General features: G+C 42.7%; 1 protein-coding gene across 7 annotated transcripts in view; it reads right to left on the bottom strand.

Moving 5' to 3' along the window:
* GTF2H4 (general transcription factor IIH subunit 4) overlaps positions 1 to 27202 on the bottom strand; it is a 33609-nt gene that overhangs the window by 3247 nt on the left and 3160 nt on the right. For 2 of the 7 annotated variants that reach the window (XM_084830428.1, XM_084830429.1), the window contains exons 3-13: positions 22125 to 22229; positions 19791 to 19922; positions 19376 to 19472; positions 4963 to 5051; positions 3756 to 3867; positions 3579 to 3647; positions 3276 to 3359; positions 2899 to 3031; positions 1579 to 1709; positions 1279 to 1326; positions 861 to 939 (exon numbers count right to left, since the gene is read on the bottom strand). In XM_084830428.1, the coding sequence (XP_084686554.1) occupies positions 861 to 939; positions 1279 to 1326; positions 1579 to 1709; positions 2899 to 3031; positions 3276 to 3359; positions 3579 to 3647; positions 3756 to 3867; positions 4963 to 5051; positions 19376 to 19472; positions 19791 to 19922; positions 22125 to 22229 (1079 nt within the window). Of the gene's footprint in view, positions 1 to 860; positions 940 to 1278; positions 1327 to 1578; positions 1728 to 2898; positions 3032 to 3275; positions 3360 to 3578; positions 3648 to 3755; positions 3868 to 4962; positions 5052 to 19375; positions 19473 to 19790; positions 19923 to 22124; positions 22230 to 22767; positions 22872 to 24486; positions 24679 to 27202 lie in introns of all 7 variants that reach the window. The other 5 variants (XM_084830425.1, XM_084830424.1, XM_084830430.1 and 2 more) reach the window with 4 other exon arrangements.

Genomic DNA, 27202 nt, shown 5'->3' with positions numbered 1-27202 from the left:
TCTATCAGCTTTGGTTGGTGGCCCAGCTACGCCCCTGTCTGGACAGGGATAACCTGGCGTCAGTTGTCTATGCTCTCTGGTAATCTCCAAGTTAGGTCACTGCAATGCACTCTACGTGAGGCTGCCTTTGAAGACGGTTCAGAAGCAGCAGCTCATGCAAAATGCAGCAGCCGGATTGATAATGGGGACCAGAAGGTCTGAACATATAAGACCAACTCTCGCCCGCTCACACTGGCTGTCTGTATGTTTCCAAGCCCGATTCAAGGTGCTGGTTTTAACCTATAAAGCCTTACACAGCTTGGGACCACAATACCTGACAGAGCGCCTCTCCTGACACGAACCTACCTGTATACTATGCTCAACATCTAAGGCCCTCCTTCAGCTGCCTACACTGAGGGAAACTCAGAAGACGGCGACAAGGGAGAGGGCCTTCTTGGTGGTGGCCCCCAAATTATGGAAGGATCTCTCCAACGAGGCCCTCTTGGTGCCAACATTGTTATCTTTTCGGCGCCAGGTTAAGACCTTTCTCTTCTCCCAGGCATTCGGCAGCATATCAAGTTTTAATTGATCCTAGAATGTCTTATGGTTATGGTTGTTTGCTTTTGAGATTGTTTGAAGTTGTTTTAGATATGTTTCTTTTGTGTATATTGTCTGTTCATGTGTTGTTGTTATTGTTATTCTTCTTCTTCCAGGAAATGAAGTAAGAAGGGAAAAGGAAGACCAGGGATTGGCAAGGGGGAAACAAATCTGTCAGAACACAAAGACTCTCCACTGGAGATAAACCTAACCTTGTCCTCCCCACATTCTCCCCTTCCTCCCAAGCAGGGTATTCATCTGCTCTGTCTCCCATGGATGCTCACCCTCAGAGAAGCGCAGCCTGTCCCGTTCAAGCTCCCACAGCCGGATCTGATCTGTGATCGTGGGGGGCAGCACAGGGGTCTATTGGGAGGAGAGCAGAGAAGTAGTTGTGGATACACAGCAAAGCACCCATCCTTCAAAGTGCATAAAATATTAACTATTTCCTATTGCTATTGATAGCATTGTGCCATCCCCAGCTTTCCCAGAATCCTCCAGTCCATACACCATATTCTCTCCCTATGCAAATATTAAGCACCAACCTGTAGCCCTCCCAATTTCCTTGTGGAAGATGCCTTATTCACAAACCTTAGAAGCAGCACAAGCCCTATTAAACTGGGAAACATCATTCTTGGATGCTCTAATCCAGAAGGTAATGCCTGCTCCCACCAGCACCACACATACCCACAACTATTTCCTCACCTGTTTCAACATTACAGAGTGAGCTCTTGTACGTAGAAAGTGAATGATCTGTAAGGAAAAAAGAGAACCAAGTGAACGAACCACAGCTGGCATTAAACACACTTTGACTAACATTGTTACTTGATCACTTTGCCATTTCCAGGGGCGGTTTCTCCAGGCTGGGAAACAACCATTTGGAAGCCCCAAGTGGAAAAAAGTAACCTGCCTGGCAGAAACAAATCATATCCTTGATACCTCCCTGTTAAATGGATTCAACCAAGCAGGTAGCCAGGCTTTCAGTGGCCTCTTCCTGGTCCTCACCTGATCTGCCGTGATGCCGTTGGCAATGGCCTGCTGCACACTCTCCCGGGTGACATGAGCCACCACCAAGTTGGGGAAGCGATAGAGCATCTCGGAGAATAGGGCAATGAGGGCGATCTGCAGCTCAGAATCTGGAAGCCGGAGCAGAGCTAGAAGTTACAGCTTAATTTCCAAAAGAGCCAAGTGTTTTCCTGGAGAGCCCCTCCACTGGAAGCCTCATGGGAAACCACATCCTCTGCTACATGTTGTTCTTTTAATTAAATAAAATATTTTTAACAATCACAACAGGTGGCTGGAAGCGCTGGCCTCAAAGTGGAACACTGGTCTCTAGCCTCCTGCCACCTTTGTTCTCCCAAACACTTCTTGGAGCCTAAGACATTCTCAGGAAGTAAAAATGGTGGGCAGCTGGAGGCCAGCATTTCAATTAGGAGCACTCCCGGCCACCCCCTCCCATCCCCTCCCTGCCAAAAGGAAGAAAGGGACAGACCCCTTGATGTTGCTTGGTAAAGGGGTGGGGGGAGTTTAGGGATTGTAGTGGAGAAACTAGAGGGCTGGGGGTGACCTAATGGAAGGGGAGCAGGAAGTGGGGAGACCAGAGCTGGGCTGAGGGTAACCCAACAGATGGGAGAAGGAAGCAGGCTGCTGCTGGGGTGGGGAGAGCAACAGGAGGGGTTTGGGAAGACTGTGGGGTGACCCAATGGAAGGGGGCACAGGGAAGGGGTCTCTGTGTGTGGTGTATGTGAGAGGAAAGTAAGAGTGAGTGAGTGAGAGTGTGTGTGTGTGTGTGTGTGTGTGTGAGAGAGAGAGAGAGAGAGAGAGAGAGAGAGAGAAAGAAAGAGAGAGGGAGAGAGTTCATGGACTGGGCTGATTCTGAACAAGAGAGAGAACTGTGAGTTCAAAGGACTGGTTTTGTGTTCTGAGGCTCAGACCCTATCTCTGTTTTGTATTCAGGTTCTTGAGCAAGTTACTTGCCTTTTAGCTTCACCAGTTTATCTTTCTGTGACATGGGCACTTTGTGACCAGCTGTGCCTATTCTGTGAATAGGCAACCCCTGTGTGGCAGCCATTTTGTGATAGCACCCACAACATTTTCTCAAAATTAGGGGTAATTATGGAGAATTAGGGGCTCTTTACACACCTTTGTTTCATCTCAGTTTAAGTCACCTTGGATTACAAAACCAAGGTTATTATTTTGAATTTGCAGTGGTGGAGAGGCAAGCAAGCAAGCAGTGATTCAAAATCATGAACATGAGGAAGATAGTGAGGAAGGATCCTGTGAATGAGGCAGACCGATATAGCAGACTGGGCTTCAACCTCTGACCTGTATATGCATAGATCCTGTAGTTCGTCTCCACAACAATAAAGCCCTGGTTATGGGTGTCCACCGTGGTGCCTGAGATGCCAGAGGAAAGATTGATGGCCAAGCGGGTGGGGTAGTAACGCCTGGATTTCCTCTGGAACAGAAGGATGGACAGTGACAGCTAGACCCATGCACATCTAAAATCTCTAACTTGTCTTACATTCTCAATCCAGATATGCAATCCCAACTCACAAGCTCAACCTCCTCATGGCTTCCCACAACATCTTCAGTTCACCAGCCTGCAATTTCCTGTTTTTTCAACTTTGGGTTTTTCTCCACCCCACCCTCCACCCCATAAACTAACTCAACCAATGCTCTTATAGCCTTCTGTGTCTTACCTTCCTCTGAAAGACCAGGCCAAATTCCCGAAGGTGTTGAAGGAAATTCAGCAGAGAATCACTCATCCCTTCCACAGAATAATCCTGGGAACAGATGGTTTGCCAAATTATGAATGGTGTGTGGAGAATGAACAGGGAAGTCATCTAATGACTTGACTAGCAGTAGATTGAAGGGGGAGGGGAGGGGAGAGGAAGTAATCCCACCACCACCACCCACATTATATGAATATGGAATTTACCCCCTTTCCATCTTCCCTCCCCTTAACAGTTTGGAACTGAGCAGGGCGCTGTCCCCTTTCTCACCTTGCCAAGAGTGGAGAAGCTGAGCTGAAAGAGGAATGAAAGAATCTCCACCAGGTCCATGCCCCGGGTCTTCAGGGAAGACACAGAGAAAGAAAAAGGGTTAGACGCAACTGGGAGACAGATAGCACAACTCAGTTTGAGGTGGTTTCAAGCCAAAGCTCAGCTTCACCTCCTCACCTCAGCGGACTGAAGATACTGCAGCATGAAGTACCACAGCTGAGATGAGGTATCCAGCAACAGGAACTGGAAGCCAGAAGATGTGATGCAGGGTGGTTCTCCGGGTTCACTGCTGAAGTGAAAAGAAAGGAAAAGCACACAGAGGGGAGGTATTCAGTGTGGTTCTCCTTACTTCCACATTACTTCCCAGGCATTTGGCAGCATATGTCAGGTTTTTAAATCAGGTCATGGGATATTGTTTGGATATGTGTGTGCGCGCGCGCGCTTCTGCTCTGTGCATATGTTTGCAGCTAAACTGTTTTTATATTATGCATAATGCTGTATTCTTACGGTTTGTAAGCTTTGTAAACCTCCCAGAGAGCTCTGGCTATTGGGTGGTACAGAAACATAATAAAGGAAAATACATAGGTTGGTATAGAAATACAATGAATCACATGGAATTGTTCACACACTCAGTCTGTACAGAACTGCATTTCCTCCTCCCCCACCTCTCGAGTATCATGGTAAATGAAACCACATAAGAATATGCCACCGTTCTCCTCTGCTGTTTGTACCACAGAGAGGAAGACTTCCTGTCATATGAAGAGGCACTTGAGAAGGAGAGGAGCACAAACTACTCTAGCAACAGTTACAGGAGGAGAGAGTGGAAGTACAAATATAAGCAACACACAATACTGAAAAGCCACAAGGTCACAAACACAAAATAAAAATATTAAAACTGCATCTTCAAAAAAACTGGAAAACAATAAAAACGGTCTTTGCTTGGCACCAAAAGGACAGTAAGGAAGGTGCTAGGCACACCCCTCTGGGGAGAGCATGCCACAACAAGGGCACCTCCACCTCTTTCCAGTAGCCACCTGCCTTGCCTCAAATGGCGGGGGCCGGGGGCAGGAGGCTCTCCTGAGTTTAGCAGACCCTTTAACTCTTTCCTATGGGCCAGAATTCCTATTATCATGAATAATACAGCCAGGATTCAAATTTCTAGTCCTCAAGCATTGGGATGGACTGAAGCTGTTATTCTTTAAGGGCGGAAAGACTCCATATGCCATTCACTGAATGCCATTCAGTGTGACCTCAAAGCAGACCAGACCAGTATCAGAACTGCTACAGAAGTGCTGAGATGGCCCCATCCCCAGTTTTTGCCCCAAGTTTCTCCTTAGTTCATCTGTTTCTCTTGGTTTCTGCTTCCATGTTCTTTGCCACTTACCTCTTCATCAGGCCAGCTTCAATGAGCAGTTGAGCCAAGTCTTGGCTCACCGCCGCACTTGGAGAGCCCACCATGAAGTGCAGGATGACCTAAGAGGAGGCAAGGTCAAGGCTATGAACTCCTAGGCTGTGTCCACACCAATAGGTTTTGAGCAAGTTGGCTCTTTGCTGGGTATACACCAGTGTAAATGAGACCCACACACATCCACACGGTAGCTCTGTTCGACAAAAGCTGTAGCACTGCTTGTAGCGAATGGCTGTGCAAACACATTTCTTTCCTCAAGGCCCAGACAGACAGAAGACAGGATCCCCAACAGAGTCCTATGATGGGGTCTAGTTGAGGGATCCTGCACCTGCAACTGATGGCAAACCTTGGCTGAACTTACAAGTTAATCAGCTGCAAATAAGCAGTGTAGTTTAGCAGTTAAGAGTGCTGGGATTCTGGAGACTCAGGTTCTAGTCTCCACTCAGCCATGATGCTCACTGAGTGACTTAGGGTCAGTCACTAACACAGGATATCGTGGCTGAGATGGTTTGTACATATTGCGTGAGTGGAATTGTTATGTAATACAATCAAGCTGACCACAGCTTTCAAACTTCAGATTTTGCCGCTGTTAAGCAAGGGAGCCAGTGTGGTGTTGTCGTTAGAGGGGACTTGGGAGATGTGGGTTCTAGTCCCCGCTCAGCCATAAAGCACACTGGATGACTTTGGGGCAGGTACAGGCTCTCAGCTTAAAGGAGCTCGCAGGGATTTCGTGAGGATAAAATGGAGAGGAGGAGGGTGATGTACACTGCCTTGGGCTCCGTGGAGGAAAAGGCAGGATAGAAATGTAACAAAAGGTAAAGAAATACATTGGTTGTGGACTCCGCGCTGCTCAAGTAAAATAAATGAATGACAGCTAAAATGTTAAAAAAAACACACAGGTTGTGGACACAGCCCTGCACAGGGAAAACGATAAACGATAAATAACATAATAAAAACATTTTTTTTTACAATGGTTGTGGACTCAGCCTGGCTGAAGTAAAGTGATAAATGAAAGACAAGTAACATGATTTTAAAAAATTACATTGGTTGTGCACTCAGCCCTGCACAAGTACAATGATGACTGAATGACGAGTAACATGATAAATAATGTACTTGAGCAGGGCTGAGTCCACAACCAATGTAATTTTTTTTTTACCATGTTACTAGACGTTACTTTATCATTTTACTTGAGCAGGGCTGAGTCCACAACCAATATACATTTTTTTCCCATTGGTTGTGGAATCAGCCCTCCTCAAGGGAAACGATGAATAAATGACAAGTAAAATCAACAAACCCCTTCATGGATCACTGCCTTGTTGTGGCGAAGGGACTTGCGTAACTCAGTGAAGCCATAAGCTATGCCGTGCAGGGCCACCCAAGACGGACAGGTCATGGCGGAGAGTTCTGACAAAATGTGGTCCACTGGAGAAGGAAATGGCAACCCACTCCAGTATTCTTGCCAAGAAAACCCCATGGAACGTATCACAAGGATAAAAGATACGACGCCGGAAGATGAGCCCCTCAGGTCAGAAGGTGTCCAATATACTACTGGGGAAGAGCAGAGGGCATTTCCAAGTAGCGCCAGAAAGAGTGAAGCGGCTGGGCCAAACCCGAAAGGACACTCAGCTGTGGATGTGTCTGGTGGTGAAAAGAAAGTCCGATGCTGAAAAAAACAATATTGTTTAGGAACCTGGAACGTAAGATCAGTGAATCAAGGCAAGCTGGAGGTGGTCAAATATGAGATGGCAAGACTGAACATGGACATCATGGGAATCAGCGAACTAAAATGGACAGGCATGGGCGAATTTAATTCAGGTGACCATCATATCTTCTACTGTGAGCAAGAATCCCTTTGAAGAAATGGAGTAGCACTCATAGTCAACAAAAGGGTGGGAAAAGCAGTACTGGGGTACAATCTCAAAAACAATAGAATGATCTCAGTACGAATCCAAGGCAAACCATTCAACATCACAGTAAGTCAAGTCTATGCCCCAACCACTGAGGCCAAAGAAGCTGAGGTTGATCGGTTCTATGAAGACCTACAACACCTTCTTGAACTAACACCAAAAAAAGATAACCTCTTCATCATAGGGGATTGGAATGCTAAAGTAGGAAGTCAAGAAATCACCGGGATAACAGGCAAGAATGGCCTTGGTATACAAAATGAAGCAGGACAAAGGCTAATAGAGTTTTGCCAAGAGAACAAGCTGATCATAGCAAACACTCTTTTCCAACAGCACAAGAGGCGACTCTACACATGGACATCACCAGATGGTCAATATCGGAATCAGATTGATTATGTCCTTTGCAGCCAAAGATGGAGAAGCTCTATACAATCAGTAAAAACATGACCTGGAGCTGACTGTGGCTCAGATCATGAGCTTCTTATCACAAAATTCCCTGATAACCATGATATTGCAGTCACTGAACTTGAGCCAGACATCCTAGAGAGTGAAGTCAAATGGGCCTTAGGAAGCATTACTGATAACAAAGCTAGCGGAGATGACAGTATTCCAGCTGAGCGATTTAAAATCCTAAAAGATGATGCTGTTAAAGTGCTGCACTCAATATGCCAACAGATTTGGAACACACAACAGTGGCCACAAGACAGCAAAAGGTCAGTTTACATTCCAATTCCGAAGAAGGGCAATGCCAAAGAGTGTTCAAACTACTGTACCATTGCGCTCATTTCACATGCCAGCAAGGTTATCCTCAAAATCCTACAAGCTAGGCTTCAGCAGTACGTGAACCGAGAACTACCAGAAGTACAAGCGGGGTTTCGAAGAGGCAGAGGAACTAGGGATCAAATCGCCAACATTCGCTGGATCATGGAGAAAGCAAGAGAATTCCAGAAAAACGACTCTTTCTGCTTCATTGACTACACTAAAGCCTTTGAATGTGTGGATCACAACAAACTCTGGCAAATTCTTAAAGAGATGGGAGTACCAGACCACCTTATCTGTCTCCTGAGAAACCTGTAAGAGGGACAAGAAGCAACAGTAAGAACCGGACATGGAACAACTGATTGGTTCAAAATTGGGAAAGGAGTACGACAAGGCTGTATGTTGTCGCCCTGCTTATTTAATTTATATGCAGAGTACATCATGAGAAACTCCGGGTTGGATGAATCACAGGTTGGAATTAAGATTGCTGGGAGAATTATCAACAACCTCAGATATGCAGACGATACCACCCTAATGGCAGAAAGCGAAGAAGATCTAAAGAGCCTCTTGTTGAATGTGAAAGTGGAGAGTGCAAAAGCTGGTTTGAAACTCAACATTAAAAAAACTATGATCCTGACACCTGGCCCCATCACTTCCTGGCATATAGAAGGGGAAGAAATGGACAGATTTTATTTTCTTGGGCTCCAAGATCACCGCAGACGGTGACTTTAGCCATGAAATTAAAAGATGCTTGCTCCTTGGGAGGAAAGCTATGGCACACCTAGACAGCATAGTAAGAAGCAGAGACAGCACCTTGCCGACAAAGGTCCGTCTAATCAAAGCTATGGTTTTCCCTGTAGTAATGTATGGCTGTGAGAGCTGGACTATAAGGAAGGCTGAGCGCTGAAGAATTGATGCTTTCGAACTGTGGTGCCGGAGAAGACTCTTACGAGTCCCCTGAACTGCAAGGAGGTCAAATCAGCCCATCCTAAAGGAAATCAACCCTGAGTGCTCATTGGAAGGACAGATACTGAAGCTGAAGCTCAAATATTTTGGCCATCTAAAGCGAAGAGAAAATTCACTGGAAAAGACCCTGATGCTGGGAAAGATGGAAGGCAAAAGGAGAAGGGGACAGCAGAGGATGAGATGGCTAGATAGCATCACCGATGCAATTAATATGAACTTGAGCACACTCCGGGAGAGAGTGGAGGACAGGAAGGCCTGGAGTGCTATGGTCCATGGGGTCACGAAGCGTCGGACATGACTGAATGACTGAACAACAACAACAGAATCAAAAAAATTATTTCACAGTGGTTTTGTACTCAGCCCTGCCGAAGTAAAATGATAAATAAAGGACAAGTAAAATTGTAATAAAAATATACTTGAGCAGGGCCGAGTATACAACCAATGTAATTATTTTTTCCATGTTATTTGTCATTTATTTCACGTTTTACTTGTGCAGGGCTGAATCCACGACTGTAACTTTTTTTTACCATATTTTTCACAAGTAAAATGATAAATAAATGATAGGTGACATGGTAAAATAATTTTTTTTACATCGGTTGTGGACTTGGCCCTGTCAAGTAAATAAATAAATGAAAAGTTACATATTGTTTTTATTGTTTTGTTACTTTTCATTTATGTATTTACTTGACAGGGCTGACTCCACAACCGATGCAAAAAACATTTTTTACATTGGTTGTGGACTCAGCCTGCTCAAGTAAAATGATGAATGAATGACAAGTTAGATGGGAAAAAATGTACTTGAGCCAGGCTGAGTCCACAACCAATGTAATTTTTTTTTTACCATGTTACTAGTAATTACTAGTAATATTACATGTTACTTGTGATTTTTATCATTGTGTTTGAGCAGGGCTGAATCCACAATAACTTTTTTGTACCATATTTTTCACAAGTAAAATGATAAATTTTACTTGTGAAAAAGGAAAACGATGAACAAATAAATGACAAGCAACTTGGAAAAATATTTTTTTTACATTGTTTGTGGACTCAGGCCTGTCAAATAAATAAATGAAAAGTAACAAAGTAAAAAAAAAAATTTATATTGGATGTGGAGTCAGCCCTATATAAGTAAGATCAGAAATGAAGGCGAAGTAACATGCGAAAAAGTTGGTTTACATCGTTTATGAACTCTGCTCATGAAAAATGATGAATAAATGACAAGTAACATGGTAAAAAAATGTACTTGAGCAGGGCTGAGTCTATAACCAATGTAATTTTTTTTTACTATGTTGCTTTTCATTTATATATTTACTTGACCAGGCTGGGTTCACTACTAATGTAAAAACATTTTTTCACATTGGCTGTGTACTCAGCCCTGTACAAGTGAAATGATGAATGAATGACAAGTAAGATGGCAAAAACTCCCTTACATTCATTGTGGTTTCAGCCTGGCACAAGTAAAATAAAATAAAAAATTACAGGGTCTGAGCCCTGTCATGGAAAAGGATAAATAAATGACAGATAACATGGTAATTTTTTTTTTACATTGGTTCTAGACTCAGCCCTCCTCAAGGAAAAAAAAGGAATAAATGGCAAGTACCATGGTAAAAAAAAAAAAAAAATTAACGTTGGTTGAGGACTCAGCCCTGCTTAAGTAAAATGATAAACAAATAAATATCTTTTTTTTTTTTATATATTGGTTGTGGACTCAGCCCTGCTAATGGAAAGTGATGAATAAATGAAAAGTAACATGGTAAAAAAAAAGTACTTGACCAGGGCTGAGTACACAAACAATGCAAGTTTTTTTTACCTTGTCACTAGTCATTCATTTATTAGTTTACTTGACTGGACTGAGTCCACAACTGATGTAATTTTTTTTACCATGTACCATGTAAATTTTTTTTTTTAAATAAATGACAACATGGAAAAAATATTTTACATTGGTTGTGGACTCAGTCCTTTCAAGTAAATAAATAAATGAAAAGTAGCATAGTAAAAATATTTCTTTTACATTGGTTATGCAGTCAGCCCTGCACAAGTAAAATAATGAATGAATGACAAGTAACATGGTAAAAAAAATTACGTTGGTTGTGCATTCAGCCCTGCACCAGTAAAATGATAAATGACAAGTAACGGTGTAAAAAAAGTTGTTTTTTTTTTACATTGGTTGTGGATTCAGCCCTGCTCAAGTAAAATGATAACTGAATGACAAGTTACATGGTAAAAAATATTACAGTTGTTGTGGACTCAGCATCGCTGAAGTACATTTTTTTTACCATGTTACTGTTCATTTATTCATCATTTTACTTCAGCAGTGCTGAGTCCACAACCAATGTAATTTGTTTTACTATGTTACTTGCCATTTTCTCATCATTTTACTTGAGCGAGACTAAGTCCACATCAAATGGACCCCCCCCCCCAACATTTACTATGTAACTTGTTATGTATTCATCATTTAACTTGTGCAGGGCTCAGTCCAAAACCAATGTAAAAAACCCTTTTTTTTACCATGTTACTTGTCATTCCTTTATCATTCTAGTTGGGCAGGGCTGAATCCACAATGAATGTGATTTTTACATCTGTTGTGGACTTAGCCCTGTCAAGTAAATAAATACATGAAAAGTACCATAGTAAAAAAAATTTTTTTTTACATTGGTTATGGACTCAGGTCTGAACAAGTAAAATGACAAATGAATTACAAGTAAGATGGGAAAAACCATCTTTTTTGCATTGGTAGGGGACTCAGCCCCCTGCTCAAATACATTTATTTACCATGTGAGTTGTCATGTATTTATTATTTTATTTATGCAGGGCTGAGTGCACAACCGATATAATGTTTTTTGCCATGTCACTCGTCATTTATTCATTTCCTTGACAGGGCTCAGTCGACAACAAAGGTTTTAAAAAACAATTTTTTACATGTTACTTGTGATTTATTCACTTCCTTGACAGGGCTCTGTTGACAACGAAGGTTAAAAAATTTCTTTTACACTGTGTTACTTGTTATTTATTCATTTCACTTCCATGAGAGGGCTCAGTCCACAATGAAGGTTACAATTTTGTTTTTACACCATGTTATTTGTCATTTATTCATTTCTTTAGCAGGGCTCAGTCAAAAACGAAGGTTAAAAAAACAACTTTTTTTTTTTTACACCACATTACTTGTCATTTATATACTTCAATTTTTTTTTGCTGTGTTACTTTTCATCTATTTACTTCCTTGGCAGGGCACAGCCCACAACCAATGTAAAAAAAAATTATTTACATTGGTTATGGACTCAGGCCTGAATAAGTAAAATGAGGAATGAATGACAAGTAACAAGGGAAAAGAATTACTTGAGCAGGTCTCAGTCCACAACCTATGTCATTTCTTCACTCCCTTGACAGGGCTCTGTGGACAACGAAGGTTAACTTTTTTTTTTTTTTTACAGCATGTTACTTGTCATTTTTCCCCTTCATGGAGAGCGCAGGACAGGAAGGCTTGGCATGCTATGGTCCATGGGGTCACGAAGAGTCGGACACGACTGAACAACAACTTGTCATTTTTGGAGCCTCGTGTGGCACAGAGTGGTAGGCGGCAGTATTGCAACCGAAACTCTCCCCACGACCTGAGTTCGATCCCAGCAGAAGCCGGGTCTCGGGTAGCCGGCTCAGGTCAACTCAGCCTTCCAAGGTTGGTAAAATGAGTACCAGCTTGCTGGGGGGAAAGGTAGTCACGACTGGGGAAGGCAATGGCAAACCACCCCACTGTAGTCTGCCATGAAAACGTCGGCGCAAGCGGCGTCCCTCTAGGGGTCAGTAATGACCCAGTGCCTGCACAGGAGGAACCTTTCCTTTCTTTTGCTTGTCATTTAGTGACTTCCCTGACAAGGCTCAGTCCACAACGAAGGTTAAAAAGAAATATTTCTTTTTACACTATATTACTCATCCTTTGTTCACTCCCTTGACAGGGCTCAGTCTACACCAGGTGAAAAACATTTCTTTACACCAGTTCCCTTGTCATTTATTCTGTTCCTTGACAGGGCTCAGTTCACAAAACAATTTTTTTTCCATAACGGTACTTGTCATTTATTCTCGTCCTCGAGAGGGCTCAGTCCGCAAGGAAGGAGAATTTTTTTTTTTAACACAATGTTACTTTTCATTTATTCACTCCCTTGCCAGGGCTCAGTCCACAATGAAGGCTATTTATTTTTTGTTATATGATGTTATTTGTCATGTATTCACTCCCTTGACAGGGCTCAGTCCACAACCCAGGTGAAAAACATTTCTTTACACCAGTTCCCTTGTCATTTATTCTGTTCCTTGACAGGGCTCAGTCCACAAGGAAAGGTTTGGTGTTTTTTTTATCACCATGTTACTTGTCATTCATTCACTTCAAATTGCTTTTCTGTGTTACTTCTCATGTATTCACTTCCTTGACAGGGCTCAGCCAACAACCAATGTAAATAATTTTTTATTTTTTTTACACATCGGTTGTGGACTTCACCCTGCTCAAGGAAAAGGAGGAATGAATGATTAGTAACATGGTAAAAAAAACATTTGAGAAGGTCTCAGTGCACAAACTATGTCATTTCTTTACCATGTCACTTGCCTTTATTTAGGCTCAGGGCTCAGTTCACGAAACAATTTTTTTTCCACTTTGTCATTTATTTTCATCCTCGAAGGGGCTCAGTCCACAAGGAAGGAGATTTTTTTTTTTTTTAAACGGAATGTTACTTTTCATTTATTCACTCCCTTGCCAGGGGTTCAGTCCACAATGAAGGCTATTTATTTATTGTTATACGATGTTATTTGTCATGTATTCACTTCCTTGAGAGGGTTCAGTCCACAAAATAATTTTTTTTGCACAATATTGTCATTTATTCTCTTCTTTCATTGGACTCGGTTGACAAAGAAGGTTAAAATCTTTTTTTTTTTTTACAAGACATTACCTGTCGTTTATTCACTCCCTTCAAATGGTTCAGTCCACAACTAAGTTTAAATTATTTTTTTTGTGATACGATGTTGTTGTTTATTCGGTCAGTCGCTTCTGACTCTTCGTGACTTCATGGACCAGCCCACGCCAGAGCTTCCTGTCGGCCGTCGCCACCCCCAGCTCCCCCAGGGTTGAGTCCGTCACCTCCAGAATATCATCCATCCATCTTGCCCTTGGTTGGCCCCTCTTCCTTTTGCCTTCCACTTTCCCTAGCATCACCATCTTCTCCAGGGTATCCTGTCTTCTCATTATGTGGCCAAAGTACTTCAGTTTTGCCTATAATATCATTCCCTCAAGGGAGCAGTCTGGCTTTATTTCCTGGAGTATGGACTGGGTTGATCTTCTTGCAGTCCAAGGCACTCTCAGAATTTTCCTCCAGCACCACAGTTCAAAAGCATCTATCTTCCTTCACTCAGCCTTCCTTATAGTCCAGCTCTCGCAGCCATAGGTTACTATGGGGAATACCATTGCTTGAACTATGCGGACCTTTGTTGTCAGTGTGATGTCTCTGCTCTAAACTATTTTATCAAGATTTGTCATTGCTGTCCTCCCAAGAAGTAAACGTCTTCTGATTTCCTGGCTGCAGTCAGCGTCTGCAGTAATCTTTGTGCCTAGAAAGACAAAGTCTGTCACTGCCTCCACGTTTTCTCCCACTATTTGCCAGTTATCAATCACGCTGGTTGCCATAATCTTGGTTTTTTTGAGGTTTAACTGCAACCCAGCTTTTGCACTTTCTTCTTTCACCTTCATCATAAGGTTCCTCAGCTCCTCCTCGCTTTCAGCCATCAAAGTGGTATCATTTGCATATCGGAGATTGTTAATATTTCTTCCAGCAATTTTAACTCCAGCCTTGGCTTCATCAAGCCCAGCACGTCGCATGATGTGTTCTGCATACAGGTTGAATAGGTAGGGTGAGAGTATACAACCCTGCCGTACTCCTTTCCCAATCTTAAACCAGTCTGTTGTACCGTGGTCTGTTCTTACCGTTGCTACTTGGTCGTTATACAGATTCCTCAGGAGGCAGACAAGATGACTTGGTATCCCCATCCCACCAAGAACTTGCCACAGTTTGTTATGATCCACACAGTCAAAGGCTTTAGAATAGTCAATAAAACAGAAATAGATGTTTTTCTGAAACTCCCTGGCTTTCTCCATTATCCAGCGGATATTGGCAATTTGGTCTCTAGTTCTTCTGCCTTTTCTAAACCCAGCTTGTACATCTGGCAATTCTCGTTCCATGAATTGCTGGAGTCGACCTTGCAAGATCTTGAGCATTACCTTACTGGCATGTGAAATAAGTGCCACTGTTTGATAGTTTGAACATTCTTTGGTGCTTCCCTTTTTTGGTATGGGGATATAAGTTGACTTTTTCCAATCTGGTGGCCATTCTTGTGTTTTCCAAATTTGCTGGCATATGGCATGCATCACCTTGACAGCATCATCTTGCAAGATTTTAAACAGTTCAGCTGAGAGACCATCGTCTCCTGCTGCCTTGTTATTAGTAATGCTTCTTAAGGCCCATTCAACCTCACTCTTCAGGATGTCTGGCTCTAGCTCACTGACCACACCGTCAAATCTATCCCCGATATTATTATCCTTCCTATACAGACCTTCCGTATATTCTTGCCACCTTTTCTTGATCTCTTCTGCTTCTGTTAGGTCCTTGCCATCTTTGTTTTTGATCATACCCATTTTTGCCTGGAATTTACCTCTGATGTTTCTAATTTTCTGGAAGAGGTCTCTTGTCCTTCCTATTCTATTATCTTCTTCCACTTCCGCGCATTGCTTGTTTAAAAATAATTCCTCATCTCTTCTGGATAACCTCTGGAATTTTGCATTTAATTGGGCATATCTCCCCCTATCACTGTTGCCTTTTGCTTTCCTTCTTTCTTGGGCTGCTTCCAGTGTCTCAGCAGACAGCCATCTTGCCTTCTTGGTTTTCTTTTTCTTTGGGACGTTTTTTGTTGCCGCCTCCTGAACAATGTTGCGAACTTCTGTCCATAGTTCTTCCGGGACCCTATCTACTAAATCTAGTCCCTTAAATCTATTCTTCACCTCCACTGCATATTCATGAGGAATATTCGTGAGCTCATATCTAACTGATCTGTGGGTCTTCCCTATTCTCTTTAGCCTGATTCTAAATTGTGCAATAAGAAGTTCATGATCTGAACAACAATCAGCTCCAGGTCTTGTTTTTACCAACTGCATAGATGTCCGCCATCTTTGGCTACAAAGGATGTAGTCAATCTGATTTCGGTGTCGACCGTCTGGTGAAGTCCATGTTTAAAGTCGTCTCTTAGGTTGTTGGAAGACAGTATTCATTGTGCACAGTGAGGTGTTTTGGCAAAATTCTATCAGCCTATGCCCTGCTTCATTTTGTTCTCCCAGACCATGCTTGCCTGTAATTCCAGGTGTCATTTGACTACCCACCTTAGCCTTCCAGTCTCCTGTAATGAAAATAACATCTTTGTTTGGAATACTATCCAGTAGGTGCTGCAGATCCTCATAGAACTGATCCTCTTCTGCTTCTTCAGCATCTGTGGTTGGGGCGTATATTTGGATCACTGTGATGTTAAATGGCTTACCCTGAATTCGAATTGAGATCATTCTGTCATTTTTGGGATTGTATCCAAGCACTGCTTTAGCCACTTTATTATTAATTATGAAGGCTACTCCATTTCTTCTGTGGTCCTCTTGTCCACAGTAGTAGATCTGGTGGTCATTTGATATGAAGTGGCCCATTCCAGTCCATTTCAGTTCACTGACACCCAAAATGTCTATATTTAATCTTGACATCTCCCCAATAACCACATCCAATTTGCCCTGGCTCATAGATCTTACATTCCAGGTTCCTATGGTGTGTTGATCTTTAGAACATCGGATTCGTCGTTCACCACCAGCACCATTGGCTGCTAGCCGTCCTTTCGGCTTTGAGCTAGCTGCATCATCACATCTGGGGCTAGTTGAACTTATCCTCTGTTCCTCCCCAGTAGCATTTTGACCATCTTCTGACCTGGGAGTCCCATCTTCCGATGGTATACCGACATATCTCTGGTTGTACTGATCCATTTAGTTTTCATGGCAAGAATATTGGGGTGGGTTGCTGTTTCCATGATGTAACTTGTCATTTATTCACTTCCTTGACAGGGCTCAGTCCACAAGAAATGGTTAGGTTTTTTATCACCATGTTACTTGTCATTTATTCATTTCCTTCACAGCGCTCAGTCAACAATAAAAGTAATTTTATTTCATACCATGTTGTCATCCATTCACTTCCAATTGCTTTTCTGTGTTAGTTTTCGTTTATTTACTTCCTTGACATGGCTCAGCCAACAACCAACGTGAATAAAAAAAAAATTTTTTTTACACATCGGTTGTGGACTTCAACCTGCTCAAGGAAAATGAGGAATGAATGATAAGTAACGTGGTAAAAAAAACAATTGAACAGGTCTCAGTGCACAACCTATGTCACTTCTTTACCATGTCACTTGCCTTTTCTTTATCATTTACTTGAGCCAGGCTGTGTCCACAACCAACATTGAAAAAATTGCTTTTACATGATGTTACTTGCCATTTATTCACTTCCTTGACCGGACACAGTCCACAAAGAAAGTAAAAAACATTTGTTTTACACTACTTTCCTTGTCATTTATTCTGTTCCGTGAGAGGGCTCAGTCCACAAGGAAGGTTAAAATATCTTTTGGCACCATTCTACTTGCCATGTATTCATTTCCTTGACAGGGCTCCGCCAACAACCAAAGCAAAACAATTCTTTTTTTTTTTACATTCCGGTTGTGGACTTCACCCTGCTCAAGGAAAAGGAGGAATGAATGATTAGTAACATGGTAAAAAAAAAACAATTGAGCAGGTCTCAGTGCACAAACTATGTCATTTCTTTACCATGTCATTTCTTTACCATTTACCTTTATTTACCATTTTACTTGAGCTGGGCTGTGTCCACAGCCAATGTTGAAATTTTTTTTTTACAGGATGTAAGTAGTCATTTCATCACTTTCTTGACAGGGCTCTGTCGACAACGAAGGTTAATTTTTTTTTTCCTACACTGTGTTACTTGTCAAGCATCGACTTCCTTGATAGTGCTTAGTCGACAACGAAGGTTAACTTTTTTTTTACAGCATGTTACTTGTCATTTAGTGACTTCCCTGACAAGGCTCAGTCCACAACGAGGGTTAAAAAGAAATATTTCTTTTTACACCATATTACTCATCCTTTATTCACTCCCTTGAGAGGGCTCAGTCCACAACCCAGGTGAAAAACTTTTTTTACACCAATTCCCTTGTCATTTATTCTGTTCCTTGACAGGGCTCAGTTCACAAAACAATTTTTTTTCACAACGTTACTTGTCATTTATTCTCGTCCTTGAGAGGGCTCAGTCCACAAGGAAGGAGAATTCCCCCCCACACACACAATGTTACTTTTATTCACTCCCTTGCCAGGGCTCAGTCCACAATGAAGGCTATTTATTTATTTTTTGTTATACGATGTTATTTCTCATGTATTCACTTCCTTGAGAGGGTTCAGTCCACAAAATAATTTTTTTTGCACAATATTGTCATTTATTCTCTTCTTTCATTGGACTCGGTTGACAAAGAAGGTTAAAACCTTTTTTTTCTTTACAAGACATTACCTGTCGTTTATTCACCCCCTTCTAATGGTTCAGTCCACAACTAAGTTTAAATTATTTTGGGGGGGGATACGATGTTAATTGTCATTTATTTACTTCCTTGACATGGCTCAGCCAACAACCAATGTAAATATTTTTTTATTTTTTTTTACACATCGGTTGTGGCTTCACCCTGCTCAAGGAAAATGAGGAATGAATGTAATGTAAATTTTTTTTATTTTTTTTTACACATCGGTTGTGGCTTCACCCTGCTCAAGGAAAATGAGGAATGAATGATAAGTATCATGGTAAAAAAAAACACAATTGAGCAGGTCTCAGTCCACAACCTATGTCACTACTTTACCATGTCACTTGCCTTTTCTTTATCATTTTACTTGACTTGGGCTGTGTCCACAACCAACATTGAAAAAATCGTTTTTACATGATGTTACTTGCCATGTATTCACTTCCTTGACAGGGCTCAGTGCACAAAAGAATTTTTCTTCCACAACATGACTTGTCATTTATTCTCATTCTTGAGAGGGCTCAGTCCAGAAGGAAGGTGAAAAAAAAAATTTTTTTTTTTTTTACACAATGTTACTTTTCATTTATTCCCTCCCTTGACAGGACTCAGTCCACCACCAAGGTTATTTATTTATTTATTTTTGGCACCATTCTATTTCTCATGTATTCACTTCCTGGAGAGTACTCAGTCTGCAAAAGAATTTTTTTGGCATGATGTTACTTGTCATTTATTCTCTTCTTTGAGAGGACTCAGTTGACAATGAAGGTTAATATATTTTTTTTTACACGTTACTTGTCGTTTATTTACTCCCTTGGCATGGCTCAGCATGGTCATTTCCTTACCATGTTACTTTTCATTTATTTATCGTTTTACTTGAGCCAGGCTGAGTCTACAATGAAGGTTAAAAAAAACCTTTTTGTACGACATTACTTGTCAGGGTTTTTTTTTTTTGACAGATGACATGTAACACAGCAAAAAAATATTTTCACATTGGTTGTGGACTCAGCTCTGCTCAAGGAAAATTATAAATAAATGTCAAGTAACACGGTAAAAAAAAAACCCATTGGTTGTGGACTCAGCGCTGCACAAGAGGGCCCTTAACCAGCAAAACAGAAAGACAACATGGAACACACACTCACCTCCCACCTCTCCTCAGCATACTTGTCTAGGGATGGGACGTCCCGGGCATGCTTATCTGGGCCCAACTGGCTAGTGTCATCAGACCAGGCCTTACCTCTACAGAGATGGGAAGCAAGAAATGCAGGTGAGCTTTAACTGGTTTTGAGGCAATGCCAACACGAATGCTAAATCATGGCTGAAGCAACCCATGAACAGAAGGGGGAATTTGCATGCAAGAGGGAAATGGGATGCCTTTTCAAGACATTATTTTTAAGCCACTCCACTATATCTACATAGATAAAAGAACATATGCCTTATTCCTCATACACTACAGTAATGCCGTACTTCTCAAAGACTTCTCTTCAGTACGCTAATTGCTTAGAGCCTTTGCCTTGATTCCTCAGACCATAATTGTCCTCATAATTGTCCACTTACCCCCCCAGCAGGGCAATGCGCAAGTTTTCCTTGAAGATGGGGTTCAAGACAATTCCTTGGAGACCCCCTGGGAGCAACCGCGTGTGCCAGAGCCGCAGCCCCAGCAAGACATCCGAGCTCTCTTCCTGCTCCCTGAAACGAAAGAACTGAGAATGAGCCAAAGCGAGAACAGAACTTCCCTCCATACTCAGCCTACAGGGAAGAGATGGATAGGGATGAGACAGGGCATTTCCTTCTCACTGTCCTGCTATGGCTGGATCAAGCTCAGCGTTAGGTTAAACTAAGGGGCAATCCAAAAGCAAGTCAATAAACAGGCAATGGTCAAAGGCACAGTTTTACCAGGCAAGAGGGAGAGTTCCAAAAGAGAGGTCTGAAGAGCAACCAAGACCCAAGCACCGATAAGCACTCAGATACAATACATAGTCCAAGAAGCAGAGTCAAGCAGGAGTTCAAGGTCAGTAGCACGGAGGTTCAAACATGGAGCAAGGTCAGAGGTACAAGGCACTGGGGCTGGTAGAAGACATTGTTTCTAGCAATGGTTAGACTGATACTGCAGGCTTATATTGCCAGAGCTTCCTGAGCCCCATTCAGGGCTCATCTGCAGCTCATTAAAGGCCTTGCTCCCAAGAAGTCCCTTCCTCTTGAGATGTCCTCCTTTCTTTTCAAGCACTATTTGACTTAGAGGAGCCGTACTGGCCTGCCTCTTAAGGTAACGATGCTCTCGGGGGCTAGGTGGTCAACCAGCTTCTGCCTCTGAGGCAGAATTCCTGTCCTCCTGTGGGGATGGAACCATAGTCATCTCCTCTGACGGCCCAGACATCCCCAGGTCTCCTGCCATGGCTAGCTCCTTGGTGCTGGCTGTCTCAGAGGAGGATTCCTCCAGTGGGGGCATGACACTCAGAGGAAAGGCTGTAGTATCTGCGATGGATCTCATGCCACTGAGAAGTCACTAGGAAAGTGTTGTGTCCTGTATGTGGAAGCTTCACCTGATGCGCTGTCAAAATGTAGAGCTGAGTGAAGCTTCCAGTGGTCCCACGTACAGCACATAACTATTTCTTAGTACCTTCTCAGTGACCTGATCCACCCCAGATTCTACAGAGGAAGGGTCTGTTTTTTTCCATGTTGTTTTGCAAAGCACCATATACACTGATAGTGCTATAGTAAATAGCGATCAATAACACAACCCACCTTTGGATGGGAATTAGATGCTTGAAAGCCCATCACAGCAAAGTGCTCCAGTACTTGTACTGGCTTCCCATTTTGTCACCTGGATCCAGTTCTAAATCCTTGCTTTGGCTTATACAGCCCTAAACGGCTTGGAACCTGCCAGCCTTGGAGACTGGCTCTTTCATTTTGATTGTACTATTACAAGATTACAAGAGCCAGTGTGCGTAGTGTAGTGGTTAGACTTGGAGCATCAGGCTAAAACTGCAGAGGCCAAGGTTTAAGTCCTCACTAAACCACGCTCCTCACTGGGTGACCGTAGGTTAGTCACTATCTCCGAGCCTGATCTACCTCACAGTAAAGTTGCAAGGATAAAATCACAGGAAGAACCATGCATACTGCGCCAAGCACCTTGGAGAACCGGTGGAATAAAAATGTAATAAACAAACAGTATGCCAAACAGCAAGGCATTCAGTACAGAGGCGCTCTGTGTAGTTACCCAAATCTGGAACTCCCTTCCCCTACATATTTGTCAAAGTCCAAAGCTTAGAATTTCCACAAACCCTATTAAGATCTTGGTTGGGCTAGTTTTTAACAAGCAACATCAATCAGGCTTGGGGAATTTTCATTTATTTGAACCAAAAATTATTTAGGGCGCAATCCTATGGCTGCTAGACAGCAGCTAGACTGCTGTAGGATTATCTGGTTTTCAGAAACCGACCTCGGAAGCCCAAGCTCAGTTCCCAGAAAGCCACCTCCCTGCCCCCGCCGCCTCGTAAGAGCCGCAGTTTGTCCCTGGCTCCATGCTCGTAAGAGCAGTGCGGAACAGGGGGAAAGGGGGTGTTCCTGGGGGCGGGGAGGGGGTGGCGGAAGTGTCATTACGACGCTTCCTATGTGCTCTCTGGTCTCTCCCGTCTGGCTAGACAGCCAAAATTGGCCACTAATCTAGCCACTAGTGCAGGGCAGCTGGAGAGCAGAGGAGAGGATCCCCTCCACGCTCTGCCCACCCTGCATTGGATAGTCGGTCACCTCCACTTTCAGAGGTAGACGACTATCCCCATTGGATTGCACCCTTAAATTTTAATAGTTATTGATTCCTGATTTAATTCTATGTTACACAACTTGAGCCTTTGAGATGAGACAGGTTAGAAACTGAAACAAACAACTTACTTGGCATATTCCTTCTTTACCCACGATGCCACAGCTGCCTGAGGCAGGGGCTGTTCCAGAAAGAGCATCCGCATGACATAGTTCTTGGCCAACCCTGGCAGCTCGCTGAAGAACACAAAGACAGTGACCAAAACACTAGATGTTTTTACCGTAGTGCCTCCTACCCCGAAGAAGTTTCAATAAGAACTCTCACTGCTTGGCAGCAAAGTCTCTATACCCAAGTCTCCTATCTGTAAGGTGGAACAGATAAAGTTACCCATGTAATAATTTACACGGGTAACTTTATCCCCATGTAATCACCATAAGAAAATCCAATGTAATTCAGGAAAGGGGGGGCGAGGGAGAGAAGAGAAATGAGCTACAATAAATTTATTTAAACACACACACACACACACACACAAATGTGTGAATGTTATAGTAAGTAGGACAGCTGCTTCCACAAATGACACTGATAAACATATTTCCCTATTATAATTATTTTTAGGACATAGCAATTTGGTAAATGTTGTATTTAACTTGGGTAACACCCATTTTTTAATTTTTTTATTGAATTTTACATTAATAACAAAAGGATGTAACATCCAATCACATCAAACAATGACCATGTCCCAAAACAAGGTCTGAAGGCACATGAGGCAGCCACCTTGCTGAAGCTAAGCAGGTCTGGGTCTGGTCAGTGCTTGGAGGGGAGACTATGTGGGAACCATATTGTAGCCACCTTGACTCCCACAATGGAAGAAACGTGGGCTATAAATATAATAACAAACAAAAACACATGAAAAACCTGATACACATAATCAATATCAATCCAAATTAATTAGGGGACACATTAGACTGACTGTAATTGTATATACACAGAGCTAGAGAAAAATATTTCAAAACATTTGTTTTCAAAGTCTTATCCTAACAGGTCTCTCCAGCATGTTCCATGGAGGTGCAGTAATGTCCTTATGGTAACACTTATGTTTAATGACAGACACTTTTAGATCCACAGCTACTTAATCTGAATAGTGAGCATATGTTTTCCTGTTCCTGGAAATGAATGCAGTCAAATATTAAACATGACACAACCTCCTAGGTAGGAAGTTGAAATCCAGGACCTCCAAGGTGGCTTTCTCAGAAATGCTCCCTGTTCCACGTGCAGGGCCAGCTAGGCAGGTGAAGCTGAGGGGTCTCAGTGCTTGGATGCGACGGTGGTGCAGGGAGGTTCAGATCTGTTAGACACTGGGGAATGTTTTGGGACAAGCCGGGCCTATACAAGAGGGACGGACTTCATTTGAACCAAAATGGAACCAGACTGCTCGCACTAAACATAAAAAGAGTGGCAGAGCAGCTTTTAAACCAAGCCCTGGGGGAAAGCTGACAGGACCTGGGAAGCATCCAGTTCGGGTAAAATCATCCCAAAGTGATGAAGATGAAAATTTTTTTGATTGTCCAAATGTAGAAGAGGAGGAAATAGGCCAGGGGTACATGGTAGAATCAAAGGGGCCAACGTCCCATAGCAAAAGATGCACACACCAGAGGCATCTGGGGAGGGATAACGTGTATAGGTGTTTTTATGCAAATGCTACAAGCCTCCAAGTCAAAATGGGAGAGTTGGAGTGCTTGATTTTAAAGGAAAACCTGGATATAGTGGGCATTACAGAAACCTGGTGGAGTGGAGAGAACCAGTGGAATACAGTCATCTCTGGCTATAAACTCTGTAAGAAGGACAGGGAAGGGCATACTGGGGGAGGCGTTGCCCTGTACATCAAAGACAGCATAGTGTTGAGCGGACTAGAACACCTAAAAGGGGTAGGCTCTTCCACAGAAGCACTGTGGGTGACAATACCAGGCTCCAAAACTAATTTGGTGCTTGGAACATGCTATAGTCCCTCAGACCAGAATGCTCAGAGTGACCTTGAGATGGAAAACGAAGTCCGGGAGACCTCCAAACAAGGAAGTGTTGTAATAATGGGTGATTTCAATTACCCCCACATTGATTGGATAAATGCATGTTCCAGCCACGACAAAGTGGTTTAATTTATCAATGCCCTAAATGATTGAGCCCTAGAACAGTTGGTCATGGAACCGACCAGAGGGGAGGAGACCTTGGATTTAATCCTAAGGGGTCTCGCTCAGGACCTAGTATGAGATGTAAAAGTTGTTGAACCAATTGGAAACAGTGATCACAGCGCTATGAGGTTATTATATATTTAAGTGGAAAACTCCCCTTCATGGATCACTGCCTTGTTGTGGCGAAGGGGCTTGCGTAACTCAGTGAAGCCTTAAGCTATGCTGTGCAGGGCCACCCAAGACGGGCAGGTCATGGTGGAGACTTCTGACAAAATGTGGTCCACTGGAGAAGGAAATGGCAACCCACTCCAGTATTCTTGCCAAGAAAACCCCATGGAACATATCACAAGGATAAAAGATACGATGCCGGAAGATGAGCCCCTCAGGTCGGAAGGTATCCAATATACTACTGGGGAAGAGCAGAGGGAATTTCCAAGTAGCGCCAGAAAGAGTGAAGTGGCTGGACCAAAGCCGAAAGGACACTCAGCTGTGGATGTGTCTGGTGGTGAAAAGAAAATCCGATGCTGTAAAGAACAATATTGTTTAGGAACCTGGAATGTAAGATCAAGGAATCAAGGTAAGCTGGAGGTGGTCAAACATGAGATGGCAAGATTGAACATCGACATCTTGGGAATCAGTGAACTAAAATGGACAGGCATAGGCGAATTTAATTCAGGTGACCATTATATCTACTACTGTGGGCAAGGATCCTTTAGAAGAAATGGAGTAGCACTCATAGTCAACAAAAGGGTGGGAAAAGCAGTACTGGGGTACAATCTCAAAAACAATAGAATGATCTCAGTACAAATCCAAGGCAAACCATTCAACATCACAGTAATTCAAGTCTATGCCCCAACCACTGAGGCCGAAGAAGCTGAGGGTGATAGGTTCTATGAAGACCTACAACACCTTCTAGAACTAACACCAAAAAAAGAAGTCCTTTTCATCATAGGGGATTGGAATGCTAAAGTAGGAAGTCAAGAAATCACCAGGATAACACCTGGTGTACAATAATCACCTTGGTGTACAAAATGAAACAGGACAAAGGCTAATAGAGTTTTGCCAAGAGAACACGCTGATCATAGCAAACACTCTTTTCCAACAGCACAAGAGGCGACTCTACACATGGACATCACCAGATGGTCAATATCGAAATCAGATTGATTATGTCCTTTGCAGCCAAAGATGGAGAAGCTCTATACAGTCAGTAAAAACAAGACCTGGAGCTGACTGTGGCTCCGATCATGAGCTTCTTATGGCAAAATTTCGGCTGAAATTGAAGAACGTAGGGAAAACCACTAAACTATTCAGGTATGACCTAAATCATATCCCTTGTGAATATACAGTGGAGTTGAGGAATAGATTTCAGGGATTAGACCTGATAGACAGAGTGCCTGAGGAACTATGGACGGAGGTCCGTAACATTGTTCAGGAGGCAGCAATGAAATTCATCCCAAAGAAAAAGAAATGCAAGAAAGCAAAGTGGCAGTCTGATGAGGCTTTACAAGTAGCTGAGGAAAGAAGAGAAGCAAAAAGCAAGGGAGAAAGGGGAAGATATATCCAACTGAATGCAGATTTCCAGAGAATAGCAAGGAGAGACAAGAAGGCCTTCTTAAATGAACAATGCAAAGAAATCAAGGAAAACAATAGAATGGGAAAGACTAGAGATCTCTTCAAGAAAATCAGAGATATCAAAGGAATGTTTTGTGCAAAGATGGGCATGATAAAGGATAAAGAGGGCAGGGACCTAACAGAAGCAGATGAGATTAAAAAGAGGTGGAAAGAATACACAGAAGAACTATACAGGAAATATCTTAATGTCCCTGATAGCCATGATAGTGTGGTCACTGAACTTGAGCCAGACATCCTAGAGAGTGAAGTCAAGCGGGCCTTAGGAAGCATTACTAACAACAAAGCTAGCAGAGATGACAGTATTCCAGCTGAGCTATTTAAAATCCTAAAAGATGATGCTGTTAAAGTGCTGCACTCAATATGCCAACAGATTTGGAACACTCAACAGTGGCCACAAGACAGCAAAAGGTCAGTTTACATTCCAATTCCAAAGAAGGGCAATGCTAAAGAGTGTTCAAACTACTGCACAATTGCGCTCATTTCACATGCCAGCAAGGTGATGCTCAAAATCCTACAAGCTAGGCTTCAGCAGCATGTGAACCGAGAACTACCAGAAGTACAAGCGGGATTTCGAAGAGGCAGAGGAACTAGAGATCAAATCACCAACATTCGCTGCATCATGGAGAAAGCAAAAGAATTCCAGAAAAACGTCTATTTCTGCTTCATTGACTACGCTAAAGCCTTTGATTGTGTGGATCACAACAAACTCTGGCAAATTCTTAAAGAGATGGGAGTACCAGACCACCTTATCTGTCTCCTGAGAAACCTGTACGAGGGTCAAGAAGCAACAGTAAGAACCGGACATGGAACAACCGATTGGTTCAAAATTGGGAAAGGAGTACGACAAGGCTGTATATTGTCGCCCTGCTTATTTAATTTATATGCAGAGTACATCATGAGAAACGCCGGGTTGGATGAATCACAGGTCGGAATTAAGATTGCCGGGAGAATTATCAACAACCTCAGATATGCAGACAATACCACCCTAATGGCAGAAAGCGAAGAGGATCTAAAGAGCCTCCTGTTGAGGGTGAAAGAGGAGAGTGCAAAAGCTGGTCTGAAAGTCAACATTAAAAAAACTAAAATCATGGCATCTGGCCCCATCACTTCCTGGCATATAGAAGGGGAAGAAATGGAAGCAGTGACAGATTTTATTTTCTTGGGCTCCAAGATCACCGCAGACAGTGACTGTAGCCATGAAATTAAAAGACGCTTGCTCCTTGGGAGGAAAGCTATGGCAAACCTAGACAGCATAGTAAGAAGCAGAGACATCACCTTGCCGACAAAGGTCTGTCTAATCAAAGCTATGGTTTTCCCAGTAGTAATGTATGGCTGTGAGAGCTGGACTGTAAGGAAGGCTGAACGCCGAAGAATGGATGCTTTCGAACTGT

The sequence above is a fragment of the Heloderma suspectum genome, chromosome 2 (genome assembly GCF_057233095.1).
Source record: "Heloderma suspectum isolate Gila_16-S chromosome 2, 16-S_ref, whole genome shotgun sequence".
Taxonomy (NCBI): Eukaryota; Metazoa; Chordata; class Lepidosauria; order Squamata; family Helodermatidae; genus Heloderma; species Heloderma suspectum.
Note: the sequence above shows the minus strand (reverse complement) of the source record. Positions and strands in the feature narration are given on the sequence as shown.